Source organism: Notamacropus eugenii, chromosome 3, assembly GCF_028372415.1.
Source record: "Notamacropus eugenii isolate mMacEug1 chromosome 3, mMacEug1.pri_v2, whole genome shotgun sequence".
Lineage (NCBI taxonomy): Eukaryota > Metazoa > Chordata > Mammalia > Diprotodontia > Macropodidae > Notamacropus > Notamacropus eugenii.
This window is the reverse complement of record NC_092874.1, coordinates 385,860,791-385,882,470: the sequence shown is the minus strand read 5'-3', so window position 1 is coordinate 385,882,470 and position 21,680 is coordinate 385,860,791. Positions and strand designations below refer to the sequence as shown.

At 41.5% G+C, this 21,680-nt stretch overlaps 1 protein-coding gene across 1 annotated transcript in view; it reads right to left on the bottom strand.

Annotated features, from left to right (window-relative positions):
* Positions 1–21,680, bottom strand: part of TTYH3 (tweety family member 3) — a 184,931-nt gene that overhangs the window by 30,954 nt on the left and 132,297 nt on the right. The window contains exon 8 of the mRNA XM_072597702.1: positions 1,581–1,636. Coding sequence (XP_072453803.1) covers positions 1,581–1,636 — 56 coding nt within the window. The remainder of the gene's footprint in view (positions 1–1,580; positions 1,637–21,680) is intronic.

The window sequence follows — 21,680 nt, the reverse complement described above, 5'->3', positions numbered from 1 at the left end:
CACTAAATGTCTGAGGCGGAATTTGAACTCAAGTCATCCTGCCTCCAGGTTGAACACGCTTACTAAACTGTAACACCTAGCAGACTCCAAGTCCCCTAACCTTCCTGAGACTATTTTCTTCTACAAAACGTGTACAATGCCCCCCTCGTTATCTAACCTTATGGACTGACTTAACCAAATACAGGAAAGGATGTGAAAGTGCTTTCCCAACTCGCAAAAAGGGCTCTGGTTAGTAATATTATTACCAAGAGTATTTAGACTCTGTCTCATTCCCCATTCCCTTTTCCCACTTGGTTGTTTCCCTTCTCATTTTAACTGTATGGATTTTGTTTCTACAAAAGCTTTTCAAAATTTATGTAATCAAAATCATCCATTTTCCTTTAGTGATCATCTCTATTTGTTGTTTAGTTAGCACAGCAGTGAAAGGTAGTACCTTCCCTCTCCTCCAATTTACAATCTGAATTTTTATATTTGGGTCATTTATGGAACTCACTATGGCTTCCTGTATAATAACTGCTCAAGCTAAACCTAATTTCTGCTTTACGGCTTTCCAATTTTACCAGCAGTTTTTGTTGAATAGGGAGGTCTTACTCCAGTAGTTTGGTGTCCCCTGGCTTTTCAAATACGTTTGAATACATCTCCTCCATTTCCCTTTCACTAGCTCCCTCTGCTCAGACCTATCCATGCACAGTACTCAACTTTCCCCAGGGAACTTGCTACTGTAAGTGATCAGCAATTCCTCTTCTCACAGGCTCAATCCAGCATGCCACTGGGCTCAGAGTTAGTTTTTAAGAACCAACTCATCCCCGTGGCAATCTCATTAGTTTTCTGTTGGGATTGGAAGCTCAGTTCCGTGTGGACAGTCTCGGGCGGGTAAAGGTGGGAGCTTCTAAATCTTAGAGCTCTCACGAGACCCCCCCAGGAAACGGCAGGGGATCGAGGTGAACCGAGCTATCTCGAGTAATTCCGCCTCTTCCCGTGAGAAACGTGATGGGAGAGAGATCTCCCCGCCCTCGAGATTGTCCACACGGAACTGAGCTTCCAATCCCAACAGTTTTCTCACTGGTACCCATGAGCCAGGGCTCCCTCCAAACTTCACAAGGATAAAACATGAGAGGCAGTAATCATAATAAGAGATGGAATGGTCATTTCTGGGGAAAGGCTGGATCAGTCTAGAAGAATCAAGCTAGGATTCAGCCAGAGGGCTGATTCCATTAGGGAGAAGTTGGCCTGTCCCCAAGGCTCCCCTCAGCTTTGCCTTCCCTGGACAGCACAGTGACCTCCCAACATCTTCTGGGGCTCCGTTGTTCACCAGAAGCACAATCATGCTTCTGAGGTCTAAGAGCCTCATGTTCAAATGGGTTTTGGGGGGCAGGGCGAAGCTGGTCCAGTCTGTGAGCATTTTCCCTCTCCATAGAGAAACAAAACAAGGCAGGAAGGATGTTTTGTTCTCAAACTGGCTAGAGAACAGATGGAAAACTCCCAAGCTCTCTCTTTCCCAGGATGCTTTTTGGTTTTGGTGTACAAGAAAGTAAGCCTGGCCTCAGAGAAATATAGCTCATTACCAACGAACTACTCACCTGCTGAAAGGGGTTTATATATCCAGCAGAACAGTCCAGGTAATAGTGAAGAATCCCTGGGAATATAGAGAAGACACTTCTGAATGCAACCATCACTGCCAATGTCTAGCCATTGATTACCCTTGAGAAGGCAGGCATAAGGCAGGTCCCAGTATCTCAGGACACATAGGTGAAGTCTAGAAGGATGCTAGGTAGCACAGTGGCTAGAGCACTGAGCCTAGAGTCAGGAAGCCTGGGTTCAAATGCAGCCCCAGACACTTACTACAATGGTGTAACCCTGCTTGCCTCAATTCCTCAAAAGTAAAGTGAGGATGATGATAGCCATCTAATTCCCAGGGTTGTTGGGAAGATCAAAGGAGATAATATTTGTAAAGTGCTTCACATAATGCCTGATACACAGTAGGTACTTAAATGCATATTTCCTTCCTTCCTCTAGGGAGCTGAACGGGCCTTGAAAGCTCTTTAATCCAACTTAAACCTGATTGTTTTACAGATGAGGAAACTGAGGCTCCAGGAGGTAATGTGACTTGTCACCATCCCACAGATTAAATCACGGATTTAGAGAAGGGATCCCAGAGGTCATTTAGTCTATTGCCATCTGTCACCCCCAAAGAAGTATGGGATCTCGAAGGCATTTCAGATCTCTGGGCTCCTGTTTCCTCATCTGTAAAATAAGGGGGTAGTACTAGATGACTTCTGAAATCCCTTTTATCTCTAGAGTTATGTTCCTCTTACTTTCTGAGAAATGATCAGATCTGTTATACTATGAACCCAGGAGAAGTCTAAATTTATGCTAAAGCCTTTTATTTTTACATCATATTCATTTCTGAAAACACTCCTTCCTACTCTCCTACTTATTGTGTCTTACCTCATAACAAAGGTTAAAAAAAAGTTCAGTAAAACAGACCAATATATACCTTATCCCACACGCCTAGTCCCCCACCTTTTACATGGAAGGAGGGAGATGGCAGAAGTCTTAATGCACTAGTTATGTGACCTTAGGTAGATCCCTTAACCTCTCTGAGTTTTAGCTTCTTCATCTTTAAATTGGGCACAATAATATTTCCACTACTTACCTTGAAGGATTATTACAAGGAAAGTGCTTTGTTAACCGTAAGGGGCCATGTTAACGTAAAGCATTGTCACTGTCATTTTCTAAAATATAGATACAGTTCAATCATCCACATCACGGAGAGGTGACAGTGGCATGGATGATCAATAGCACTGGATGACTTCTGATAATCCTATTTGGCTTTGGAATGTAATCGGTGATTTAAAAAAGCAATTGAACTTCCTAATTATGCCTACTCAAACCACCAGATGGTGCGCTCAAGCTTGGAAACATTTTGTAAGGCAGAGAAATGCCAGTCTGGGATTTTACAGAATCCCCAAAGCAGTAAGCAACAGGTGGATAATGGAACATTTACTTTAAAAAGTCATTCAATAAAATAATCTTCATATGTTCAAGAACAAAATTTGCTTTTAAAGGTTCCCATTCACTCTGTGATAAAAAACCAACCCTGTTGGGGACACAGAACAAGCTGGGATGTTATGCAGAAAGAGGACATTTTAGCAAGTTTCTAGTATTTTTGGAAAGAGGCAGCTAGGTGGCTCAGCAGACAGTGCATTGGGTCAGGAAATAAGAAGGCAAGTTCAAATCTAGCCTAGGACACTTACTAGCTGTGTGACCCTAGGTAAGTCACTTAACCTCTATTTGTCTTAATGGCAAACCACTCCAGCCTCTTTGTCCAGGAAACCCCACACAGGGTCATTAAGTGACTGATCAACAAGTATTCTCAGGAAAGGGGGATGATGAGCCCCCCTGACCAATCCATGTAGGATTGGTGTGAGGGAGGATCAAAAGAGGTAGTAAGTATGAAAACACAAATGTGAAGTCTTAGACCGTAGGGCTTCTAATCTTTTTCTTACTGCTGCCTTGTATGAACAATCCCTATCTCCTTGCCCCATGCAAGCGGTTAAGTGTGAGAAGAGCCAAGATTTCACTGTGACTGTAGTTTTGTGACCTTAGTCGCACATGCTCATATAGTTAGCGCTAGACTGGATCGTAGGGGCCATCTGGTCCAACCCCCTCGCTCATTCTGCAAAGAAATGAACACCAAGGACAGTAAAATTGTTTGCCCAGGGTCACAAAGGCAGCAAGCACCAAAGGAGGAATTTTCAAATTTCAAATAGATTCAGGAGGGTTAGAGGATTATAGATCTTCAGCTGAAAGGGCCCTTAAAAGTCATTTAATCCAACTCCCTCATTTTACAGATGAGGAAACTGAGGCAAATAAGGGTAAGTGACTTGCCCAAGGACACATAGCTAGGAAGTATCTGAGGCTAGATTTGAACTCAGAAAGAGGAGTCTTCCTGACTCCAGGCCCAGCACTCTGTGCACTATGGTACATTATACACAGATACATAAATACAAAATACACACCCTGTAAATGCAAAGTTATTTCAGAGGTGAGAGCAGTGTCTGCTGAAAGAGGGATGGAATCAGTAAAGGCCCAGTATAGGAAGTGTAATTTCTGTGGAGCCTGGAAGTGAGGGAAGGGATTTCCAGAGGTAAAGGGGAGGAGAGGGAGGATTCTAGACATGGAGAACAGTGTGCAAAGGCACCAAGGTGGGAGATGAGAGCAGCCAACACAGGGTCACTGTGACTGGAACTGGACGCTAGACTGCTTGAGGGGTGTAACATTAAATAAGTCTGGACAGACAGACCAGACCCAGACTGTGATGCCAAACAGCAGCCCTGAAGTCAGTGCAAGAGAATAACCCAGTCCTCATCACAAGAAACTGTTGTCCGTTGTTCCATGTTCCTCAAGCCTTCATCCTTCATTCATTTAATCAAAAATACCTACCATATACTAGGCCCCAGGGATACAAGGACAAAAATGAAAGTCCTTATATCAGAAAAGGCTCAATACACAAATGGCAGTTTCTAGAGATTCTCAAAAAGTGAGTTGGAGAGAGCCAACATGAAGGCCTAGAATAGGGAACAGAATGCTCTGCATTCACAAGTATCTACTCCCCTAGACTTTATTAATTTAGATTGTCTATTTTGAGAATAAATGAGGAGGTACTCTTGGGATTTGAGATGTTTTATTTTGAGTTACAATGATTTTTTAAGTGATATGGGAGGGGTTAGGAAAGAAATGATTTGAGTTCCAACAGCTGGAATATGAAGATTCTATATTAATTATAAACTTTATGTTTATGGATAAGTCAGTAAATTTAGGATGCTAAGATTTGTTCAATCTGCTCCATATTGGAAATAGGTGAAAGCAATTAAGTACCTAAAGATTTCTTAACGATTACTACTTTCAATGTTGCATGCTTTAAAAAGATGAGTTGAAGGTCTGTTTTTTGAATATATTGGACAAGAGTAAAAGCTATGGGAAGATATTAGCAGTATTGGCGCATAAAGTCAGTTGATCATCTGGCAAGCTCAAACATTTTCTCTGCTAATTATCATGTTAATAACTGTCTCATTCCATTCAGCATCTGAGTCATCACCTGTAGAATAGAAGGATAACAGTAGCTAACATTTATACGGTATTTTCACTTTGCAAAGTGCAAATATTATCTCATTTGAGCCTGACAACAATGCTGGGAGGTAGGAGTTATGATTACCTCCATTTTATAGATGATTAAACTGAGGCAGGCAGAGGCTAAGTGACTTGCCCAGGAATCTCCAGCTAGGATTTGAGGCCAGTCTTTCTGACTCCAGGTTCAGCACTTTGCCTGTTGTATATTGACTTGGAAAACCACAAATTAATACTATCAGTGTTTTATGATATATTTATTTATTTTGTCAAACATTTCTCAATTGCAATTTAATCTGTTTCAGGCTGCACTCGGGAGCTTTGGGAGCCACAGGCCAAAAATCCTCTAATTTACTGTATGACCTGGCTGCTTCTTGGTCCACTTGGCCTTGGAGGGCAGAACCAAGTTATAAAGAAAAAGGTTAGCTCATGATAAGGAAAAACTTCCTAAGAACTTTTTTTTGGGGGGGGGGGGGAGGAGACCAAACATGATTTCATCCATTACATCAGGATGGTAACTCCCACTAGCAGGGCAGATCCATAACTCATTTTGGAGAGGACAGTGAGTTTAATGGCTGTCCAAGGTAATACAGCTAACATGCCATCAGCAGGATTCGAACCTAGGTCCTCTTGACTCCAAGGCTGGGCCTTTATCTACTATGCCATCCACTTCTTAATGGGCAATAGTTATAGAGAAGTAGACTTTAGCTCCTTTTTACAAAGAAAAACCTCTTAATAATTTGGTTTGGTTAAAAACAGGTTAAGAGTAGAATGGGCCATTTTGTGAGGTAAAGAGTTCCCTGTCAGTATTCAAGCAGAGGATGGATGACGACCACTTGTCAGGAATATTGGAGAAAGGGTTTATGTATCACAGAGAAGTTGGATGAGATGACCTTTGATATTTCTTCCAACTCTGGAATGTTGTGAGATACAACATTCTAGGGATATGGAACAGCCTGAATGAAGGCAGGGGTAGGGATGGAAGAAGGCAGAATGGGGTCAGTGACTAGCCCAGTTTAACTGGAATAGAATATGGGAAGGGGATGGCGTGAGAGAATTTAGAAACCTACATCAGAGCTGAGCCGAGCAGCTCCTTGGGAACATTTTGTTGCCTGAGTGAGAAACATGAATTCAAGAGAATAATTATGAGGCTGGTGGAAAAGTCTAAAGGAGAGCTAATGAGAGCCTGAACTAAATTAGTTGAAGTGAGAATGAAAGGGAGGGAACAAACTGAAAAATTTAAAAGTAGAAAGGGACCTTAGAGGTCATCTAGATTTTTTTTTTTTTGTGGACTGGACCTGTGAATTCATTGGTAGAGTGAAGGGAACTCCTCTTATCACAAGTCGGCACCTGCTCTATAACTAATAAACTTAGAAATGCAGCTGGTTCAGTGACTTTCCCAGGGTCACCTACCAGATGTGTCAAAAGCAGGTCTTAAACTCAAGTCTTCTTGCACTGTGACTAAACCACATACACTGCTTCTCACACCCTTCGTGATCCCAGATGGGATTTTCTTGGCAAAGATACTAGAATGGTTTGTGATTTCCTTCTCCAGTTCATTTTACAGATGAGAAACAGAGTTAAGTGACTTGCCCAGGGTCACAAAGCTAGTAAATGTCTGAAGCCAGATTTGAACTCTGAAAGAGGCTTCTTCCTTGCCTCCAGGCCATTTGCTCTATCCACTTTGCCACCTAGCATGATGTCATAAGAGGGAGAGACCACAATTGGTTTGGAGGACCAGGGAAAGCTACAGGAAGGTGGAATTTGAGCTAAGTGTTGAAAGTAGTTCTCAACAAGTGATAATCATCCAAATAAATGGCATTCATATAGTGTTTTAAGGTTTGCAAAGCACCTTATATAATCATGTCATCTGATCGTTTCAATAATCTTATGAAGAGGCATTATTCCTGTCTGACAGATGAGGAAACTGAGGTTCAGAGAGATTACTTGCTGACAGTCATAGAACTAGTAAATGTCAGAAGTGAAATCTGAACTCAGGTCTTTCTCAGTTCTCAGCCCTGGTCTCTTTCTACTACACCACACTGCCTCTCTCAGGGGATAGAAAGAGGGGAGAGGAAAAAAGGAAGGTTTCAGGAATAGAGAGTTAGTGAACAAAGGCAAAAAAGCTTGGCATGGGTACAGAGGACAGCTTGGCTAAATCCTAGACACATGAGAGGACACTGTGTGAGGTAAGATCAGAAAAGTTAGATTGGAAAAGATACTCAGAAATACCAAGTTACCTGCCCTTAGTCACAAGAAAGAGCTAAACTAATGAGCTTCATCCCTGGATTCTTTGGGTCCTTAAGTTAAACTACAGCCCAGTTTGCAACCTCTCCTGACTCCCAATTCCTAAAGCACCTAGTGGCTGGACCCCTCCTGAGGTACTTATGATAATGGTGCCTTGTGACACTTTATGTATGGCTGTCTTGTATCACTATTTACCTTCTCAAGTGCGTGTCTTGTCTAGCTCCTCTAGAATAAAGACTGTCTTCTTCAGTAACCCCACAGCTCCTGGCTTATAACAGGTACCCACTGACTGCTTGTCGAATGAATGAGTTTGTTGGCTCAATAATGCAGGAAATGGGCTTCCCTCCCTCTTTCCCTGGCCTCTGTGGGCTGGGAGGGAGGGAGGAGGGAGAGAAGGGGCTGCCAGCCAAAGGAGATAAAAGCCCCAGTCTCTCAGCTGTAATGACCATCATCTGTCTCCATTGTGAAATGCCTCCATCTGAAGAGTGAAAAGCACTTTAACTAAAAACTATCCATCACTCAGAGTTGGTCTTCCCCTCCCCTCCCCCCAAAGAGTCTGGGAATAAGGGCAGGAGTTGTATTATCATCACTAAAGGAATACCCAGCAATGGGCTGCAGGTACCAATCACACCTACCTGCCACCAACCCACCAACTTATTCCCTTACGGAAAAACAGCCTCTCCACATTTTTCCTTGGACCCTGACATTTGTATTTAAGTAACCTGGCTCCGAGAGGGAGGCCATGGCATAGAGAAGGATGGGCCAGACTTTGGAGTCAGTTACCTACTACCACTGTGACTTTGGGCAGGTTCCTTACCTTCTCTGGGCACCAGCTTCCACATCTGTAAAATGAGGGAGCTTGGCTATATCAATTAATAACACTATGTGCTATTAATTGGTTGCTAGATGACCTCTGAGGTTAATTTCAGCTTTCCATCTTAACCACAGTAAGTGTTCAAGTCTTGCCTTTGACACATACCTACTGTGTGATCACAGGCAAGTCACTTAGTCCCCTAGTGCCCCAGGCAGCTCTTTGAAACTGTAAGCAAAAGATAGGTTTCCAGTCTTCATGGGTGAAGGAAGTTTCCCTCAGAAAGTTCCCTCAAACTAATGAAATCACAGGTCTGAATCATACTTTCCAAAAAAAAAAAAAAATCCTGACCTTGATCTTCATGTGTTTCCTGTTTCATCCTTGGGCTCTGATCTCAGCTCCTGACCTTAGCCCAGTTACATCATTTTGTCTCCTATCCTGCTTCTTCTTTTTCTGATGCCAGGACCTGCCCACACTGGGCAGATTCTCAACTAGAATCCAGACTTTAATGAACAGGAACCTTTAGGGACAAAGAAAGAACCAGGGGAAGCAATGTGGTGCAGTAGGAAAAATGTTGAGCACCTACATTCAAATTCCAGTTCCCCTATTACTGCCTGTGTGACTTTCTCACTTAGCTTGACACGGAAGCCCCTTCCATATCTATGATTCCCTCATTACCTTAGACCTTGATTCCAGCATAACATATCTGCCAGAACTGGTTAGATCACAGGATCAACATAGGACCACAAAGTCTAGAGCTGAAAGGTCATCTAATTCAGCCCTTTGATCTTCCTGAGAGCCAGTAACAGGACTCGATCAAGGTGGCAGATCTGGAATTTGAATTTAGCTCCTCTGACTCAAAATCCAATTTTTTTTTAACTTCACCATATGGCTATCTCCAGATGTTCAGAAGTAGTTGGGACCAATGTATCCCTGACCAATGTATCATGAAAAGCAGCTAGATGGGACAAAACAGATAGAGCAATAGCCCTCTAGTCAAGAAAACCTGAGTTCACTAGAAAGACTTACAAGAACTGATGCAAAGTGAGGTGAGCAGAACCAGAACATTGTATACATCAGCAACAAACACTGTATAATGATCAGTTATGAATGACTCAGCTCTTCTCAGCCATACAATGATCTAAGACAATTTCACAGAACTCATGATAGAGTTCTATCCACATCCAGAGAAAGAATTGGAATCTGAATGCAGATTGAATTTTCACTTTTTACATTTTTGGGGTTTTTTTCTCTTTTGGCCTGTTTCTTCTTCCACAACATGAGTAATATGGAAATATGTTTTACATAATTGCAGTATATAACCTATATCAAATTGCTTACTGTCTTGGAGGGGAGGGAGAAAATGTAGAACTCAAAAAAATTTTGAAATGAATGTAAAAAATTATCTTTACATGTAACTGGAAAAAAATACTATTTTAAAAGGGAAAAAAGGAAACCTGAACTCAAATCTGGCCTCAGGCTCTTACTAACTAGCCTCTTTCAACCACAACCTTTGCCCATCTGTAATAAAAATAGCACCTGCTTCCCTTCCAAGAAATAATAGCACCTATTTCCCAGGGTTGTTGTGAAGATCAAATGAGATAACTTTTGAAGAGTGCTTTGCAAACCTGAAGCACTACAGTAAGTATCTTTCCCCTCAAATTATCCTATACTGGCTAATATGGAAATGTGCTTTGCACGATTTCACATGTATAATTAATATCCTATTACTTGCCTTCTCAGTGGGGGGGGAGGGGATAGAAAGAAGAGAGAGAGAGAATCTAGAATTCAAAATTTAAAAAGAATGTTTAAAATAAATAATCAACTGAAATAAAAAAATCCTATATTTACTTATCTTTGCACATGCTGTATTTCCATAGTAGAAGGCAAATTCCTTGAGGAAGGGAAGATGATTTCATTTTTTGTCTTCATATCACCAGCCCCTTGGATAATGCCTTGCAGAGTAGGCATTTATTAAATTGAATCAACAGCAGTGTACTAGGAATTGTGGGGAGTGCACAGAAACTACAGGCCTCAAGCCCCTCATCTGAAAAATAATTAGGCCTCACTCCCCTCCATTACTCTGTGGTCCACGGACACTGGCTTCCTTGATTCTCCCTATTTCCCAATTCTCCAGGTGTTTTCACTGGCTTTCCTTCTTGCCTTGAACTCTCTCCCTCGTCATCTCCACCTCCAAGTTTCCCTAGCTTCCATCAAGTCTCAAATACGGGCCCACTTTCTGCAAGATACCTCTTTTTAATTTTCCTTAATCTCAGGGCTTTCCCTCTGATATTATCTCCAATTTATCCTATCTATATCTTGTTCATACGTAGTTGTTTGCACACCGTCTCCTCCATCTTGGACTTTGAGCTGCCTTGGAACATGAATTGTTTTGTTTGCCTTTCTTTGTATTCTCAGTACTTAGCATGATACCTGGAACATCGCAGGTGCTTAATAAATGAGGGTGTTGGATTGTCATTATTTTTGTTTAGCTGCTTCAGGAATATCTGACTCTTAATGACTCCATTTGGGGTTTTCATGGCAAAGATATTAGAGTGGTTTCCTTCTCATTACAGCTCTTCTGACAGATGAGGAAACAGAGGCAAAGAGGGTTAAGGGACTTGCCCAGGGTCACACATTTGGTAAATATCTAAAGCCAGATTTGAACTCAGGGAGATGAATCTTCCTGACTCCAGGCTTGGCACTCTATCACTCTGCCACCTAACTGATGATGCCAAAATGAGGGCATTGGATTACCTAATTTTGAAGGTCCCTTCTAACTCTGACATTCTAAGATTTTTCATTCTAAGACCTTTCACTTTTACCATCCTTGCCACAAGGGAGCTCAGAGTCTCATGGGGAAGGCATCATTAGATTTATGCACAAGGCAATAGGTGACAAGTACAGACAGTGAGCAAAAGGGTTAGTCCCTGGGCCTCCCCATCAACTGGATGACTGGCCATAGGGGACAGGCATCTTCTGAGGGTGTACAAAGCATCTGATGTTGTAGAATCTCCTAGCAATTCCTTTGCAGCAAATCACCCTGTAAGTCACAAAAAGAACTCAGAAGACAAGGGGCTGGGTGGTTTAGCAGACATCCATTTCAGTTGTTTTTAGGTTTTGTCCTACTCTTTGTCACTCCATTTGAGGTTTTATTTGGGGGGGGGGCAAAGATACTGGAGAGGTTTGACATTTCCTTCTCTAGCTCATTTGACAGATGAGGAAACTGAGGCAAAGAGAGTTAAGTGACTTGCCCAGGGTTACACAGCTAATAAGTGTCTGAGGTCAGGTTTGAACTGATTCCAGGCCCAGCACTTTGTGCACTGCACCACTTAGCTGCCCTCTAGCAGATATTAAGGGAGCTCATATGAGAAGACTGGGCTACTTCCAAGGAGGATAGATCTCTGGGAGAGATACTGGTGTTAAAGAATGGTCCTTGGACAAAGTAAAGAAAGGACAGAGGGGAGAGATGTAGAGACATAATCTCACACAAATGCATACAGTTGTACATTGTTCTCTAATAGTGTCCTATATGGGATCATGAACAGGGTGCGAGACAGAGTTGGAAAGAACCTTAGATGTAGCTATGTGGGTCTGGTCAAGCTGCTTAACCTCTCTAAGTCTCAGTATTCCCATCTGGACAATGAAGGAATTGAATTTAGTAACCTTTAAAATCTCTTCTAGATCTAAGTTTATGATTCTATGAACTTGTCTGCTTAACCTTATGGAAGGCAGAGTTCAAGTCTGAGAATTCTCTTGTATTCCCCAATGTGCCTGGAATATAGCTGGGCACCCTGTGGCATCTAGTGAATATAACTGAGTTCTTTACACTTCAGGGTGGGTAGTATCACTTTGAAGAGGGAAAACACACCAGGAGATTCAAGGATGAAGAGAAAGAGAGATGGGCACAGTCTCAATGAGGACAGTGAGAGAGCCTCTGAGATGAATCATAATATAAAACCAGTACACCCTCCCCTCTGTCGGCATCTGCACTGGGTTAATTAAAACTCAGCTCTGACTAAATTTTAACAAAGCTGCCACATTTTCACACACCTCCTTCCTCTGCCTCTGAATCTCTCCTATCAAGATGAATAAGCAAACACCACTGAGTTGTTCGACTAAGTCCTGCGGGGCGGACAGTGGCAACTGTCACATACAGGATGGGTGACCTCAGACAAGTCACTCTGCCTTTACTCAGGTCGGGTAGGTCCTGAAAAAGTTGCAGAGGGACTATCTCTATTTCCTGGAGCCAGGAAATAGTCACACATCAAGATGAGCTGTGGTAACAGAGGCCAGGGTAGGAGAGAAAGTGTAGGAACTGACCAGTGAAATTGCCGAAGGCTGAAAACCAGGGTGAGGACCAGGCTGCACAGAGCCTCCTCCAATCCATTCAGTCTGATTTTCTTTGTGACAGAAAAGTGTATCTCTGTTTTTGATCCTTCTGTCTCTGGTCTATGCTAGGGCAAGAGGTGGCAAGGCCACCTCCTGCTGGGGAATAGAGCAGGGCAATTTCCAAACCAAGGGGAGACATTCTAGCCTTTCAGTACTGAAGGCTGGAGATGGAACCCGACAGCTGTTATTTGTGATTCATTAGGGGACTCCGGGCTGCTCACACCAACTGCCACCCTTCTCCCCACTGCACACATCTCTCTGGGACAACTTCTGTCTAGAGCTCATCAAAGGTGTAAATGGCAATTAGCCAGGTCTCAGGAAGGAAGATGGGGAAGGGTGTGTGTGTGTGTGTGTGTGTGTGTGTGTGTGTGTGTGTGTGTGTGTGGGTGTGTGGGTGTGTGTGTCTGTGGGTGGGTGTCTGTGGGTGGGTGTGGGGGTGTGTCTGTGGGGGGGGGGTGGGAAAGGGTGGGGGGGGGTGCGTGTGAATGCATACTCGATTGGAGATAGGGTCCTGACAGCTATCTTCCAGAGGATCCACCTCTCATTGCTGTGGCACAGTGTGGGGTTAGAGAAAAAGCATGTGACAAGAAGTCACCACATACATCTCTTACCCCAATCTATTCCGACCTTGGAAAAAGTCACTAATCCTTTTCCTTATCTACAAGTGGGTGTAATACTTCCTGTTCTATCTCTCTCATGTGGTAATCATGAGGAGGAAGAGATAATGACTGTACTTTGAAAAAGTTTAAAATTTTGAACAAATGTAAGCTACTACTTATTACTAATTACTTATTCCCAGACTCAAACTCCCATCAATGCCTCTAGAACAGGAGTTCTTAACTAGAGTCTGTAAACTTTTAAAACTATATTTTGATAACTGTATTTTAATATAACTGATTTCCTTGGTAATCCTATATCTTTTTTAAAATGCATTTAAAAACTTTCTGAGAATTGTTCTATAGGCTTTATCAGAATGCTAAAGGAGTCGATACAAAAGAGGAATATGCTTGGTCAGAGCTAAAGACATAGACAGGGAAATGGGCTGTAGCAGAGAGGGGCAAACTGCTTGTGAGGCCATTCTGGGCTCCAACTGTGTGTGCACAACTTGAAAGAACAATGGATCTAGAGAGTCACATTTAAATCCCAGTCTGGTCATTTGGATAATCTATATGATCCTAGGTAAATCTCAACCTCTAGGTGCCTCAGTTTTCTCATCTGTAAAAGGAAGAAGGTAAGTTCCTTAAGAGTAGGCTGTTTCCTTTTAAGCCTTTCTATCCCTAGGGAGAGCATAGTGCCTACCCTATCCATAGCGAGCCCTTAAGAAATGCTCTTTGACCAATTATAAGAATCTTATTGTGCCATAAGAAATGACAAATGAGAAGAGTGCAGAGAAGCATCTAAGAATACTTAGAGGAAGTAGAGCCAAGAAAACAACGTACACAATGACTATAAGAATATAAATGAACCAAACAAAATGAACCTAATGTATATTATGGAATCATGACCAAGTGTGGCCTCGGAGAAGAGTTGAGAAAATGACCTCCCTCTTTTTTTTTTGCATAGTCTGCAGACTGGTGGTATAAAATATTGCATGCACTGTTAGAGATGATTGCTATGATGGTTTGTTTTGAAGAACTACTTCTCTTCCCCTTCCTTTCTTCCTCCTTTCTGTTGTTGTTGGTTCAGTTGTTTTTCAGTCATGTCCAACTCTTTCCTGGCGGAAATACTAGAATGGTTTACTATTTCCTTCTCCAGTTCATTTTACAGATGAGGAAACTGAGGCAAAGAGGGTTAAGCAACTTGCCCAGGATCACACAGCTAGTAAGTGTCTGAGGTTATATTTGAACTCAGGAAGATGATTCTTCCTGACTCTAGACCCGGCACTCAATCCATTGCACCATTTATTTTTTTTCTAATTCTTTGTTAAAAGGAATGGCTTACCAGATTGGGGAGGGGAAGAGATATACTCAGAAATAAAGGTGATAGAAAAACACATTATTGATTTTTTTAAAGAAGATGACCTCTTAGATCCCTTTGACATCTAAATCTCTGCACCTATGGTGCTGTTCTGGACCTGTAATAGGGGGAAGGGAACCTGGGTGAAGTAAAATCCCATTAAGAAGCAATAATCCGTCCTTTTTCTTCCTTCTCTTAAAACTCATTAACCCAATCACATGGGAAAGAAGGAAGGGAAAAACCATCTGCCTTTTTTTTCTTTTCACTGTTTGGCTTTCCTTTCAGCTTTCAGCTCTGTAGAAGTACCTCAGAAAAATCCAGGGGTGGGGCATTGTGGTATGGAATCAGGGTCCAGTCCAGTATCACTCTGTTGTGCTTCTAGAAGGTTTGACATTACTATAAAGACTAGACATTTCTACCCATGAGGAAATTTTCCTTCTAATGGGAAACTTTGCTTCCTATAGGTAGACTAATTGAAAACATATATTCAACTTGCTATAATCAATTATCATTAACATTTTAGCTTTTTCAGAATATTACAACCTTTCCTCCCCATTGGCCACTGTCATGCAATGATTTTCCCATCACTGTAGACCTTCATCAATCTCCTTAATTCTACCTCATCTCTCCCAGATAACTTGGTACCTCTATCATTAGATTTTTATGCATTCTTTAAAGATTATACATTGTTTAGCTACACTCAGATGAAAAGCAAGGCTATGACACATACTTGTATGTGCATGGTCCAGCTCTTCCTTTGAGCAAGAAATGATAATGCCTAGACTAAGTTGAAGTCATAGTGTCCTGGGTTAATTTTTCAACAGCTGGTATTTCTATTTGACAACCCTTTTTCCCCTAAGTCCCTGAACCAGAATAATGAGGGGGAGTTCACTTAGAAGTTTGTTTTTTTTTTTAATCTCACTACCAAATTTAAGATTCAGGAGAAAGAGCTCTGAACTGGGTATTCAAAGCAATCTGTGCAACGCTAGTTTCCACTTTGTTACTAATTCACTGTGTGGTCCTGAACAAGTCACCTACATTCTTTCCTAACCTGGGACTTGCTCTGGATGATTAATCAAGGTACCTTTGTAAATCCATAGCCACTTCTCTGCCATGACAAGGCATCAGCATATTTACCTGTCTCCTCCACCCCTAAACTTTTAAATAAAAACACAAACTCTAAGTTATTTACAATTGTTTAAAATATATTTCTTGATTAGAGAACTAGTCATGATGTAGTAGGTAGAAAGAGCTAACCTAGGAGTCAGGAGGACTGTGGCTGCTACATACTGGCTGTGGGAGCTTACACAAGTCATTCAGCATCCACGTGTGCCAGATATAAAATTGAAGTGAAGAGCCATTATCCACTTGCATCAGAGGAGGGAATTGCCTTATCAAGAATCCCCTTAACTGATCCATTTGAAAAACAATGTGCACATTAATAAAATAACCAAAATGTTGTAGTATCTCCCTGTTTAAAAAACCATACTGATAGCTTTTGCTTATGATGCATGTTCCTTTCTGAATATATCTATCCCTTCTTCATTCAGCTAACTTTCCCTCCTAAAAAAAGTTTAAAAAAACTACAGTTCAGTAAGTCCGACTGACACGATGACTGTATCTGAGAACAAATGTAATATTCAACACCAATCGTTCCCCATCTCCCCGACAAAAGGGTCAAGTTACATATATTTTCTCTTCTCTGGAGCCAAGTTTAGTCATCAGAATTATACTGACTCACTCTTCTGATCTCTTATTTTTGCATATTTTTTGTTGTTGTAGTTGCTGCTGCGGATACCGTTATGATCATTCATATTTTTACATAACTGTAGTCAGTTTCACATTCTTATTCTGTTTTTTACTCTGGATCCTTTCATATGCAACCTATACTTGTCATTTCTTCCGGTACAATCCTCCGCCATACTCATATACCACATTTCTGTGGCCATTCATTCTCCAGTCATTGAACCTATGAATCATTTTCAGTTTGGGGTTTTGAGGGAAGTTTAGGCTACTATAGACAAAACCACTAAAATCTTTTGCACAGATAAGCCTTTCCCTCCCCTTTACAACAACATCCTTAAGGATAGAGATTGCTGCACTAAATGGTATATAACACTTACTATATGTGACCAATGCTTTTCAAAAACACTGTACCAATTCACAGCACTAATAACAATGTAGCAGTGGGCTAGCTTCTTCATAACTCTGCCAATGCTGAATTTTATAACTTCTAATTATCATTACCAATTCCATGGTATACGGTTTACCTCTCAGAGCTGTTTTAATTTGCATTTCTATTAATCATTTCAATATTTTTTCTGGTTATTAAATATTTGTTTCTTCTTTGTAGAACTGCCTATTTGTATCCTTCTACTACTCTTCCATTGGGGAATGGTTGTTACTCTTAAAAATCTGTACCAATTCCTTACAGGTTTTAAATACCACATTTTTCACAGAAATATTTACGGGTGAGATTTTTCCCTAATCTGTTTCTTTCCTTTTCATTATGAATGAACTATCCTTTTGTTACTTTCATATAATAAAGTACATCTGACCTGAATTAAACATGGCTTGGCCATTTACTCATAGACAATTGATTCATCCCGGCCTCAGTTTCCTCCTTTGTAAAATGCTCGCTATAATCCCTATAATGTTTTCCCCCCTAAATCTATGAGCATCTTAAATGTATTTTCTGTTTATTATTCCTTATACATTCCTGCCTCCCCCCATCATTTTATGTTATCTTCTGCTATGAAAATATGTTCAACTGAAGACCAGAGTTGTCCCACTGAATCAGTCCCATGACCACCCACATCAGTAGTAAGGTCTCTGAGGAAAAGTATCATAATCTGGTAGCAAGAATGCTATAACTTTTTTTTTTGCAGAGGTGGAGATCTATGAGTGCAGAACATTGCATATTTTTTTAGACACAGTTGTGTTGGTTTTGAAGAATTGCCTTTTTTCTTTTTCATTTTTATCCTTTATAACAATGGACAATTTGTTGTATGGGAGAGGGAAAGAATATATTTTGAAATTAAGATGATATAAAAACACATAAATATTAATCAAAAAAATCAAAATTTGTTTTTTGGGTTTGGTTTTGTTTTTTTTTAAAGGAAAGACTGTCTCGATACAATCAGGATACCGCAGTCAGTGATTACAGGTTCATATCCTGGTTCTAACACTATCTGTATGGCCTTAAGTAAGTAATTTTACATCTCTCAGACTGTTTCCCCACCTGTCAAAGGGGGATGATAATACTTATTTTACCTACTTAATAGGGCTGTTTTGTTTTGGTGAGAAAAGCACTCCGTCAACCTTGCAGCTTCCTGCTGTGTGTCCCAAAAGTCTGAATGCCATTAAAACTTAAAACTCTACTGCAGCTTTTGGGATACCCTTGTATAAATGTGTGTGTGTGTGTTCATCCTTTGTTGCCGAAGAAGACCCTGCCATCAGAGAAATGATGACATGACTTGCACTTGGCTTTGTTTTGAGTGAGGGAGGATTGTGCAGGTCACCAGTCTCACTTCTCCACAGCCATCTGAATTCAGTGGTCAGATATTCAACAGGGTAACTGGAGATGACCCAGGATGAGGCAATTAAGGTTAAGTGACTTGCCCAAGGTCACACAGCTAGTGAGTGTCTGAGGTAAGATTTGAACTCAGGTCCTCTTGACTCCTGCACTGGTGCTGTATCCACTGGACCACCTAGCTGCCCCATATAAATGTGACACACTATCAGAGGAAGAAGAAAGAAAGGGAATAAACATTTATTAAGCACTTACTATGTGCCAAGTTCCATGCTAAGTACTTTACAAATATTATCTCATCAGACTCTCACAACCACTCTGGGAGGTAGGCGCTATTATTTTTCTCATTTTTAGGCAACAGTTGAAACAGGCAGCAATTAAATGACTCACCCAAGGTCACACTAATAACCTTGTAAGTGTTTGAGGCTGGATTTGAACTCAGGTTCTAGACCCAGCCCTCTATGCACTATGCCTCCTATCATTACTAAAGATCGTAATTGGGGGCAGGCAGGAGCAGGGTTGTCCAAAACAGTTCAGCAGTTCCTCATTCGACTACATGGCTTCTGAGGTCCGTCCCTGCTCTGTGGTCCTGGGATCCTGATGTCGACTTCCTAAGGTTAGAGAGAGACTTCCCAAATATTCTATTGAGGTGAATATACTAAATCTCTCATCCAGAAACTTATCTAACTTATCATCTAACTCTCCTCTGAACTCTATGATCATGGAATCATATATCAGCTGCTACTGAATAGGGGCCACCCTTTAAAATGAAACCTTATGGAAAAGAAAAATACCCAAACACACTGAGAGATGTCCCTGATTAGAAGCTGTGCTGAAGTGACAGGGGATTTCTATTTTCAATGTGTTTTGCCTCTTAGTGTAACAAATTCTGTAAGAGATTATCCATTGTGTGAAACTGGACTTCCTTTGTCTTCAATTTATCTCCTCCAATTAGTATCTCTCAGTCCATGCATTCTCTTTGTCAGTTTTCAGACTTCAATCATTTCCCCTACCTTTTCAGGGTGGAGGGTTTCTCTTCTACCCACCCCCAGTCTATGTGGCATAATGAAAAGAAATTTGGCTTAGCAGTTAGAGATTCGTTTTCAGTAGTGTCTGATTCTCTGTGACCCATATGCTGTTTTGCTTTGTTTGGCAGAGAAAATTGAGTAGTTTGCTATTTCCTTCTCCAGCCCATTTTACAGACGAGGAATGAAGTCAAATAGGGTTAGGTGACTTGTCCAGGGTCACACAACTACTAAGTGTCTGAGGCTGGATTCGAACTTAGGAAGATGAGTCTTCCTGACTCCAGGAATGGCATTCTATCCATTGAATCACCTTGCTTAGATGGATATTACAGTTGGAGGACCTGGATTCAAATCTCACCTCTAATATTTCTTGACAGTGTGAACTCACAAATCACTGAACTTCCCTGGCCTCAGTTTCCTCATCTGTAAAATGAAGGGGTTGGACTGGTCTCTGAGGCTCCTTCCAGCTGTAGATCTATGATGCTAGGACATTATAAGTCTATGTTTTTAAAGGAGCCATCCCAGCTCTTTATCTAGGATTACATTTAACTTATTCAAAGCAACAATAACCAACTGTCCTCTTGGATAAAAAGCAGCCTAGCACAACAGATACAGCACTAGATGTGAAGTCAGGAAGAGCTCGGTTCACTTCAGACACTTCCTAACTGCACGGCCCTGGGAAAGTCACTCAACTTGTATGTGCCTCCACTTCTACTTCTAAGGAATGGAGATAGTAACTACCTCCCAGAGCTGTTGTGAGGATTAAATGAGATGATACACATGAAGTACTTTCCAAACCTTAAAGGGATATATATATATATACACACATATATATATATATAAAAATTATTAGCATTATTAACATTACCGCTGCTTTCTTGGTCATTGTTTCAACCTATGGGAAGCCTTGGCTGAGCCCCCCAGCCCACACTAATCTATCCTTCCCTCCTTGGAGGGAGCCTTTGTTGGTCCACACTGTTTGGACCTCTGAACACATGAAAGAGCTTGGAGTTTATCCAACAAGCATTACCAAGTACCTTTTTGTGCTAGGCAAAGGGGACAGAAGGATGCAAATGAAACAGTTCAGGCCCTCCAGAAGCTTATATAAATTTATATTCTATAGGGGGGAAACAACATGTACACATATAAGTGCATAAAAGTAGAGGAGAATATGAAATGGGACTGATTTCATTAATTAAAGGGAACTCCTAGATGAGGAAAATCCCTCTACCAATGCAGATTGGCACTTTCTCTGTAATTAGGTAGCCAAGAGATGCTTAGAAAGCAATGAGGTTAAGTGAGTTGTGGTAGGGGGTGGGATGTAGGCCAGTGTATTAAAAGTCAGACCCAAATCCAGACTTTCCTGGCTCTAAGGCCAGCTATCTATCCAAAAGATCATATTGCCTCTCCTACAAGACAAATACAAGGTCACTTTTGGGGAGTCACAAAGAGTCAGTCAGACACAACCGAAAAATAACTGACTGAAATTTTGGGGTGGGGTAGTTAGGTAGCACAGCGGTAAAGGGGCCAGGCATGTAATCAGGAAAACCTGAGTTCAAATTCAGATTCAGACACTTACTAGCTTTGTGGCACCAGTCAAATCACTTCACTCTGTTTGCCTCAGTTTCTTCATCTGTTAAATGAGCTGGAGAAGGAAATGGCAAACCACTCCAGCATCTTTGCCAAGAAAACCCCAAATGGGGTCAAAAAGAGTTGTATACAACAGAAAATAACTAAATAACAACAATTTGGAGGCAGAAAGTCACCAACACCGAGGAGAACAGGGAGCCTTGATGTAGGATGTGGCTTTTAAGCTAAATTTTGAAGGAAATTAGGAATTTTAAGAAAGAGAATATCTTTTTCTATATCTATACTCTGTCTTCTTAATTAAACTATAAGATCCATTAGGATATGAAACAATTATTTATCTTTTCTTTTTCTCCCACAGCTCCTAGCCCAGGCCCAGGAAAAAACAAGCTCTCTCAAATGTTTTGAATGAAAGCTCACTCAGCTGTGAGCCCCTGTGATAGAAGACAGGAGAGGAGAGGAGAGAATACTCTTTAGCTCCAAGGACAAGGATATGGCGTTGCAAGGGATGCAAGAGAGAGCCCCAGGAAAGGGAAAGGTGAGACTCCAGGACAGCCTTCTCCACTCTAGTCTCCTAGAGAGCTCAGCCTAAAGTCTGAATCTCAGTAACCATCCACCCAAGGGCTAGAAGGGCTGGTCTCTGAGTCCTCATGCTCTTGAGAGTAGACAATGGGAACAGAGCAGGGTTTGTTCTCTCCCAAGTGGCCACTCACTTTCCCTGGAGCCGAGTCTGCTCCCAGTGGATGGAAGAAGCCCACCCCAACAGACAACAGGCCCCACTTTCCTATGGCTCTCTGAACTCTCACTGGGCCCAACTGTTTAATTTTACTGAATAAATCACCCACAAAGTTGCCACACTGTCAGCGGAAACGACTGATTAGACTGGAAAATAAGTCTCCAAGCCTGTAAAATAAAGGCTCCCATTGTACCTTTGTGTTTATTTTGCAACAGGAAACCAGGACACGGGCCCTGAGTCCGGCTCATCACAATGGCACCTCGG